General features: G+C 50.5%; 1 protein-coding gene across 1 annotated transcript; it reads right to left on the reverse strand.

The window, feature by feature from the left end:
* Positions 1–2,271: 2,271 nt before the first annotated feature.
* On the reverse strand, positions 2,272–4,362 carry LOC143765160 (uncharacterized). The gene is made up of 3 exons (XM_077251538.1): positions 4,224–4,362; positions 3,983–4,130; positions 2,272–3,903 (listed from the first exon to the last, which is right to left on the reverse strand). Exon 3 carries the CDS (start codon positions 3,879–3,881, stop codon positions 3,249–3,251), a length of 633 nt encoding a protein of 210 aa, XP_077107653.1. The 5' UTR covers positions 3,882–3,903; positions 3,983–4,130; positions 4,224–4,362; the 3' UTR covers positions 2,272–3,248.
* Between the last annotated feature and the right edge of the window lie 4,689 nt (positions 4,363–9,051).

A 9,051-nucleotide genomic window follows, 5' to 3' on the forward strand; every position in this document is an offset into this window, starting at 1 on the left:
GCAAGCGATCTCTGCGGAACAACGGCTGCTCATCACCTTGCGGTAAGTATAGTCATTAACGTAGAGTCGAACCTCAATCTGCGAGTTCCTCGCAGACCGAGTTTCTTGAAAGACGAGTTTACTATCTGGCCAAAATCTGCTTCGATCAGCAAGCAGACTTCGGTCAGCGAGCAAATCTCGCCTCCCAATGTGCCCGCCATCAGCGCTGATGGCGCGGCAGTATATGCCGCTCCATCAGCTGCTGAGTGCGCCCCGGCAACAGAGCTGCTGAGCGCGGCTGGATATACCGCGCACGTCAGCTGCTGAGCATGCCCGGGCGCTGACTGAAGATCCACTCACCTGTCTTCAGTCTCCCCCGGGTCCAGCGATGTCTTATCCGGAGCGCAGCGCTGAGTATAATAATCACATCGTACGGCTAGGACCAGTGGTGATGTCAGAGGACATGTGACTTGTCAGATGACCGATCACATGTCCCCTGACATCACCACAGGTCCTGGCCGTACGATGTGCTTATTAAACTCACCTCTGCGCTCCTGAGAAGACATCGCTGGACCCGTGGGAGACTGAAGACAGGTGAGATGCCCTTATACTCACCCCGCTGCGCTCTGCTGGATGAAGACAGGTGAGTATGAGCATCTGGGGGCAGGCATGTAGCAGAGCCGGCTGTGTCCCTGCCCCCAGATGAGGTGTAGAACCGATCGTCTGCGTTTCAATGATTTCTTATGGAAATCATTGACTGTCCTGGAACGGATTATGCTCGTAGACCGAGGTGCAACTATATTCATGTTCCTACAACTGCCATATTAGATCACTTTTTATAAAACCAGGCTTGAAGCACATGATGGCAGTGACATAGGTTTATTTTTTTAAAACTGTTGTGTGTAGCTGGTCAGCAGTGTCATGTTTTAGATAGAAAGGAAGATGTAGGTAGCTTCAATTAGAAAGGTAGCCCTTTTTTTTTTTTTTTAAATTACAGGATGTGTTGGTATTTTTTGTATGACTTTTGGGTTTCAGATTCTAAATTGTGTTTAGAAATTTGTTTACTATATAGTGTCCTTTTTCTTTTTTAGATTTCTGGCCACAGGAGAGAGCTACACATCACTGCACTTTCAATTCCGGGTTGGTATATCCACCATCTCCGGAATTGTGAGGAGCACATGTGACGTGCTTTGGAAAAAATTGCAGCCCATCGTGATGCCTTCCCCAACCGAGGAGACTTGGCTACAGGTTGCAGCAGGCTTTCAAGCTGTAGCCAATTTCCCAAACTGTGTGGGAGCACTGGATGGCAAACATGTAAGGGTGCAGAAGCCACCAGGATCTGGATCAGTGTACTTCAATTATAAAAAGTACTGTTCCGTGGTCCTCATGGCAGTGGCTGATGCACATTACAAGTTTGTCTCCATTGATGTTGGTGCACCAGGCAGTTGTGGGGATTCGGGGGTATTTGGAAGATCAGAGCTTGGTCAGCAAATTTTTCAAAATCACGGAACGCTCCCAGCCCCACAACCTCTGCCGGGTTCCACAGATCCAGTACCCTTCGTGTTGGTATCGGATGAGGCTTTTCCTCTGAAGCCAAACCTGCTGCGCCCATACCCACGGAGGGGACTGAATACCCAGCAGAGCATATTTAACTATCGGCTGAGCCGGGCACGTAGATATGTGGAGTGCGCCTTCGGAATCCTGAGTAGTCAGTGGAGGGTGTTACACACAACTATCCAGTTGGAGGAGGAAACAGTTGGCAGTGTAATTAGAGCCTGCTGTGTTCTTCACAACTTTATGAGAGAACATGCATCCGAACCTGTAGATGAAACACAGCAGGCAGACCTTACTCCTTTCTTCTACATGTCAGCTGGTCGTCCATGCAACTCAGGTGTTAGTGTGAGGGAAACCTTCGCTAACTATTTTCAGAGTCCCGAAGGTGCCGTGCCCTGGCAATACTTCTGTGTTGGTGTTGAGCAGCTGGACCCGCAGAGAGCCCAAGGAGAAAGTCCCACACCAACTTCATAGGAATTCAAGTCCCAGCAGCGATGAACATGTTGGCGCCATTTTTTGCCATGGTCGACAAATCAAAGAAGCAGACTACATCATAGTTAAAAGTTCAAATATTTATTTGTAGTAACTGTCAAAATTGAAAAACTTTTCTAATAAAATTTAGAATAGAATGATTTGTTGTTTTTTTTTTTTGTTATTAACAAAATTCCACACGGAAACACTGTAAACATCCCCAAAATGGGATTATAAACCTGTGGATGTCCAAGTCCACTCATTAATTGCCGCCAGGAGGGCATGCTTCCAGCTTTCATTAGTATTGCGCAAGGCCCTTTCCTCGTCACCACTGACGGTGAGTCATTCGGCACTTGCGCAACACTAATCAGAGCTGGAAACATGCCCTCTTGGCGGAAACTGAGGAGTGGACTTGGACATCATGGCGTTCTCAAAATGAAAAGCCTCTAAACATCACAAACTTTTTATTAAAAAAAATGTAACTAACATGTTGATGTCTAAGTCCACTCATTAATTGCCGCCAGGAGGGCATGCTTCCAGCTTTCATTAGTATTGCGCAAGGCCCTTTCCTCGTCACCACTGACGGTGAGTCATTCGGCACTTGCGCAACACTAATCAGAGCTGGAAACATGCCCTCTTGGCGGAAACTGAGGAGTGGACTTGGACATCATGGCGTTCTCAAAATGAAAAGCCTCTAAACATCACAAACTTTTTATTAAAAAAAATGTAACTAACATGTTGATGTCTAAGTCCACTCATTAATTGCCGCCAGGAGGGCATGCTTCCAGCTTTCATTAGTATTGCGCAAGGCCCTTTCCTCGTCACCACTGACGGTGAGTCATTCGGCACTTGCGCAACACTAATCAGAGCTGGAAACATGCCCTCTTGGCGGAAACTGAGGAGTGGACTTGGACATCATGGCGTTTTAAACATGAAAAGCAACATTATGCCTACTGGTCCTCATATAGGCTTTGTGAATATGAGTAGTAGCTCCAGTCTGGATAACATCCCCAAAATGGGATTATAAACCTGTGGATGTCCAAGTCCACTCATTAATTGCCGCCAGGAGGGCATGCTTCCAGCTTTCATTAGTATTGCGCAAGGCCCTTTCCTCGTCACCACTGACGGTGAGTCATTCGGCACTTGCGCAACACTTATCAGAGCTGGAAACATGCCCTCTTGGCGGAAACTGAGGAGTGGACTTGGACATCATGGCGTTTTAAACATGAAAAGCAACATTATGCCTACTGGTCCTCATATAGGCTTTGTGAATATGAGTAGTAGCTCCAGTCTGGATGGTGTTCTTCAGACTGGGCTACTACTCTGGATGTTGGTGCACCTGCAGCAGCACTTGGAGCAGATGGCAGAGGTCTATTGAATGCTGCTGCAGGTGCAAGAGGAGTCGGCGTCGGTGGATGCCAGATGTGGTTTAGTGAACAAACCATTTCTTCAAAGGTTGGATTTATATGCGGATACTTCTTAAAACATGTCACCGCCATTGAAATATACGTCATGCAGGAGTCCTGGACCTCGGGGGACAGAGTACGCATTCTGGAAGCTAGAGTGGTTCCATATGCTGAGAATTGATCCTCTTCAGGTTGGCGATCAATTAGAGAAATTGCCCTTGCCAAGGCAGCCGTCTCCTCATCCTCCTTTGAAGAGCCTCTTTTCCTCTTCCTCTGTGTTGAGGCTGGAGGTGGAGGTGGTGTTGGTGGCGGTGGTGGCGGCGGCGATGCCAATGAACTAGTCTCGGAGAGGGGCAGATCATCATTTTGGGTAGAAGGGTCAGGCCTTGGCTCATTTGGAAGAGAGCTGGTAGCAGGCTGTGAAGCATGTTCATACACTGGAGTTGTTGCTGTGGCCGGGATTTCGGTCATCGGCTGGACATTGCCTATGGTTCTGTAAAGAGAAACATCAAAACAATAGTTTTAATACATTTTATTTTCTATTCAAAATTAAAGACGTTACTGATACTTACGGTCGGTAATGTAGACTGCCGCTTAAAAATTGGAGTTCCTGTTCAAAACGCCCTTGAGAAGCAGGTGCCGCAGAGCCACTTGGTGCTTCTGACCGTGACCGTGTAAATCTGTCCCTCACCGACCTCCAGCGGGTTCTCAAGGCTGAAACTAAAAAGTGAAAAATTGAACCTATTAATATACTATTCAACTACATACAGACAAGAAATTCAAAAATACTCCTCCAAAATGGAAAATATTTACCAATTTCTTTTTGCCGCTCCTTTGTGTATGACTCGTACAGGGGATAGAGGGTGACACAGACCTTGTGCCAGGAAGCAGTTTTTGTATATTTGTTGGAAAACTCCCGGCACCCCTTATCCCAAAGACATGGGAAGTTTTGAACCTAAAAAAGGTAAAACATTAACTACTAGTTATACACACAAAATTTGACAAACTTGATAGAGGCAGAAAAAGTAACACAGGCTGCTGAGGAATGACAACCCCAACTGCTTGTTATTACCTTCACACGCATACGGGACACACACGCACAGGGGACACACACGCACAGGGGACAGAAAATCCGGTGAAGAGCGTTTTTTTAATAAATATTTTGCTAGGTTTAAAACTAAATTGGAAATAAATAGGGATTCAACGCAGGGCGCAGAGAACGCAGCAAGTTGCGTATCTAAGTGCCACGTATCACGTATTTCGGTGCCACGTGCCAAGTATTTAAGTGCCACGTATTTAAGTGCCACGTATGTAAGTGCCACGTATGTAAGTGCCACGTATGTAAGTGCCACGTATGTAAGTGCCACGTGCCACGTATGTAAGTGCCACGTATGTAAGTGCCACGTGCCACGTATGTAAGTGCCACGTATGTAAGTGCCACGTGCCACGTATGTAAGTGCCACATATGTAAGTGCCACGTATGTAAGTGCCACGTATGTAAGTGCCACGTATGTAAGTGCCACGTATGTAAGTGCCACGTGCCACGTATGTAAGTGCCACGTATGTAAGTGCCACGTATGTAAGTGCCACGTGCCACGTATGTAAGTGCCACGTATGTAAGTGCCACGTGCCACGTATGTAAGTGCCACGTATGTAAGTGCCACGTGCCACGTATGTAAGTGCCACGTATGTAAGTGCCACGTGCCACGTATGTAAGTGCCACGTATGTAAGTGCCACGTGCCACGTATGTAAGTGCCACGTGCCACGTATGTAAGTGCCACGTATGTAAGTGCCATGTATGTAAGTGCCACGTGCCACGTATGTAAGTGCCACGTATGTAAGTGCCACGTGCCACGTATATAAGTGCCACGTATGTAAGTGCCACGTGCCACGTATTTAAGGACAATGGCTCCTGCAGTGCATCACTGAGGTTACTATAGTTCACTGGTCTCACTTTATGGCAAAAAGCTGCGTGGGAACTTTCTCATACAGCATGCCATAAAGTGAAACTAGGGACTATTTTCTCACAGGGGCGTAGGAATACATTGTGGGGAATACATTGTGGAAGGATACCTTCCTCCCCTCATTGTCTTCCTGGTGCCCCTGGAGAGTGGTTGCATCAGCAGATGCTCCTGTTCTCCACGGGAGATCGTCGTGGGACACTCGTTTTAATTGGATTTCTGCGGATCAGGGAGTATATTGGTTGTTTATTATTTTAATATTTTTTATGACACTGGCTTCGGGGATCAAAGTGACAAGTGATGGTGAGTATGTAATGTATGTTATATGTACTGTATGTCTGTATGTATGTACTGTATGTCTGTATGTCTGTATGCGCATGTCGTCGCATGGCGCCGCATGGCGCATGTCGTACGCCGTCGCATGGCGCATGCAGTCGCATGGCGCATGCCGTTGCGTGGCGCATGTCGTCGCATGGCGCATGACGTCGCATGTCGTCGCATGGCGCATGCAGTCGCGTGGCGCATGCCGTTGCGTGGCGCATGTCGTCGCATGGCGCATGTCGTCGTACGCCGTCGCATGGCGCATGCAGTCGCGTGGCGCATGCAGTCGCGTGGCGCATGCCGTTGCGTGGCGCATGTCGGCGCATGGCGCATGTCGTCGCATGGCGCATGTCGTCGTACGCCGTCGCATGGCGCATGCAGTCGCGTGGCGCATGTCGGCGCATGTTCTGTATGTGTGTATGTACTGTATATGTGTGTGTGTTTTTTTTTTTTTTTTTTTTGTTTTTTTTTTACATTCAACACATTAGCCGGATGATGGGACTACTACTGTCCCATCATTGGCTATGTGTCACTGACTGTCACTGTAGCAGGCAGAGCCCGATGGGACTTGTAGTCCCATCGGACAATGCCTGCACACAGAGACACACACACACACACACCAAAGACCACCCCACCCTCCGCAGCAGACCCAGCACATACCCATACATACACACGGGGGGCGGGGGCGGGGGGGACACGGCACACACACAGGGCGCACACGGCACACACACAGTGGGGGGACACACGGGGGATACTTACCGTCTCGATCAGCAGCCCCACGTTTATGGTCATTCTGTTGAATGACTCCATGCTGCTTCACTGGGGGGGCGGGGGCTTCCCTCTTCCTGTCCGACGTCACGTCCGGTCCTGGGTGTCAGCCCCTCCGTACAAAGACGCCGACACCCAGGACAAAGGCGCTGTGTGTGGACGGTAAGATGGGGCCCTATGGGGACACGCAGACACGCCGCTGCGTAAAGAATTGACATGTCAATTCTTTTTACGCCGGCGTGTTTGCAGACAAAAGCGCCGCGTTTTTTTGCGGTGTGTCTGAACGGCAAAGTGAATTTCTCATTCACTTTGCCGGCAGACGAAAATGACATTGCGCATTTTTGAAAAGCGCCCGCAAAATAGCGCTCAAAAATGCGCTATGTCTGAAAGTAGCCTAAAATGGTCACACAGAGGACACATTTTAGACGTGTTTTCCGTTCCACATGTGCGAGGAGAATACGTTTATGAGCCACCTTGCACACATGCAGCATTACCGCTGTACAAGGTGGCCTTAAAAACGTACAAACGCCTGGGGGAGGGGGGACAGGTTCCCTTCAATTTCAGTTCTTGTGTCTGCGTGGCTTTTGCAGGACACGATGCCGGCTGCACAGCAGGGGAACAGCTGGCGGTGCTGAACCCCACTGACACATTGGCTGGTGTTTTTCTCTGTGCAGCTAGCAGTACCGGGCCCCAACTGGCGGTGTTGGAGCCCGGGGTCAGCAGGAGGAGGAGATGGAGCAGAGTGTAGGCCGAAGCCTGCACTGGCGGCAGCTTTGGGTCTGTTGTGCCTGCGTGGCTGTTGCAGGACACGTTGCCGGCTGCACAGCAGGGGAACAGCTGGCGGTGCTGAACCCCACTGACACATTGGCTGGTGTTTTTCTCTGTGCAGCTAGCAGTACCGGGCCCCAACTGGCGGTGTTGGAGCCCGGGCTCTGCAGGGGGAGCAGAGTGTAGGCCGAAGCCTGCACTGGAGCAAGTTGAAAGGAAACCTTTAACCCCCCCCCCAGGCGTTTGTAGCTGGAAGAGCCATCGTGTACAGCACTAATGCTGGAAAAGGTGAACTTAGCTCTTTTAATTATGGTCCTTGCAGATGCTGAACCTAACACTTATGAAATGTGTCCCCTCACAGCGTTCAACCGTCCGGTAGGTGGAACTTTCCTTTGTCATGTGACGCAGCACAGCCGTCATTTTTACCCCCTTGTCGCCGTGCGCCGCCTCCTCAGCGTTGTTTGAATCTGTCCCGGAGCCTGCGCTGTTAGGTTACCCCTTGGCCATGCACACATTTTGCGCTGCCCGTCTTCTGACATCATTTGCTGTCAGGCTGGCTGCGCCTGTGCGGGTGCGCTGTCCGAGATTCAGCCTCGCGGTGTCGTCTAATGTAATCCCACCGCGGGCCTGGGATCCGTGTCCATGCGCAGTGCATATCCTCGCCTCTCACACCCCTCCCAACGGCTTCTTAAGACTGTGCGGTGTCACGGCCGTGGCATGCCATTAGGGATCAGCTGACACCGAACAGTCTGAAGAAGCCGTAGGGAGGGGAGTGAGAGGCGAGGATATGCACTGCGCATGGACACGGATCCCAGGCCCGCGGTGGGATTACATTAGACGACACCGCGAGGCTGAATCTCGGACAGCGCACCCGCACAGGCGCAGCCAGCCTGACAGCAAATGATGTCAGAAGACGGGCAGCGCAAAATGTGTGCATGGCCAAGGGGTAACCTAACAGCGCAGGCTCCGGGACAGATTCAAACAACGCTGAGGAGGCGGCGCACGGCGACAAGGGGGTAAAAATGACGGCTGTGCTGCGTCACATGACAAAGGAAAGTTCCACCTACCGGACGGTTGAACGCTGTGAGGGGACACATTTCATAAGTGTTAGGTTCAGCATCTGCAAGGAGCACCACGAAAAGAGGCACTTTTTCCCTTTGCATCATTACTGCTGCACAAGGTGGCTCCTTCAGTAACAAACGCCTGGGGGGGGGGGGACAGGTTCCCTTAAATTTAACTTGTTGTGCCTGCGTGGCGGTCGCAGTACACGTTGCCGTATACACAGCAGGGGAACAGCTGGCGGTGCTGAACCCCACTAACACATTGGCGAGGTGTTTGGCTCTGTGCGTACAGCACTTCTGGGCGGCAACTGGCGGTGTTGGAGCCCAGGGACAGGTGGAGGAGGAGGATGTTGGAGGAGGTTGGAGGAGGTAGGAGGGATTGCCACACACACAGCAGGGGAACAGCTGACGTTACTGAACCCCAATAACAGAGGAGGGACTGTTGACTGTGCGTACAGCACTTCTGGACGGCAACTGGCGGTGTTGGAGCCCAGGGACAGGTGGAGGAGGAGGAGGTTGGAGGAGGTAGGAGGGATTGCCACACACACAGCAGGGGAACAGCTGACGTTACTGAACCCCAATAACAGAGGAGGGACTGTTGACTGTGCGTACAGCACTTCTGGACGGCAACTGGCGGTGTTGGAGCCCAGGGACAGGTGGAGGAGGAGGAGGTTGGAGGAGGTTGGAGGAGGTAGGAGGGATTGCCACACACACAGCAGGGGAACAGCTGACGTTACTGAACCCCAATAACAGAGGAGGGA

The sequence above is a fragment of the Ranitomeya variabilis genome, chromosome 4 (assembly GCF_051348905.1).
Source record: "Ranitomeya variabilis isolate aRanVar5 chromosome 4, aRanVar5.hap1, whole genome shotgun sequence".
Lineage (NCBI taxonomy): Eukaryota > Metazoa > Chordata > Amphibia > Anura > Dendrobatidae > Ranitomeya > Ranitomeya variabilis.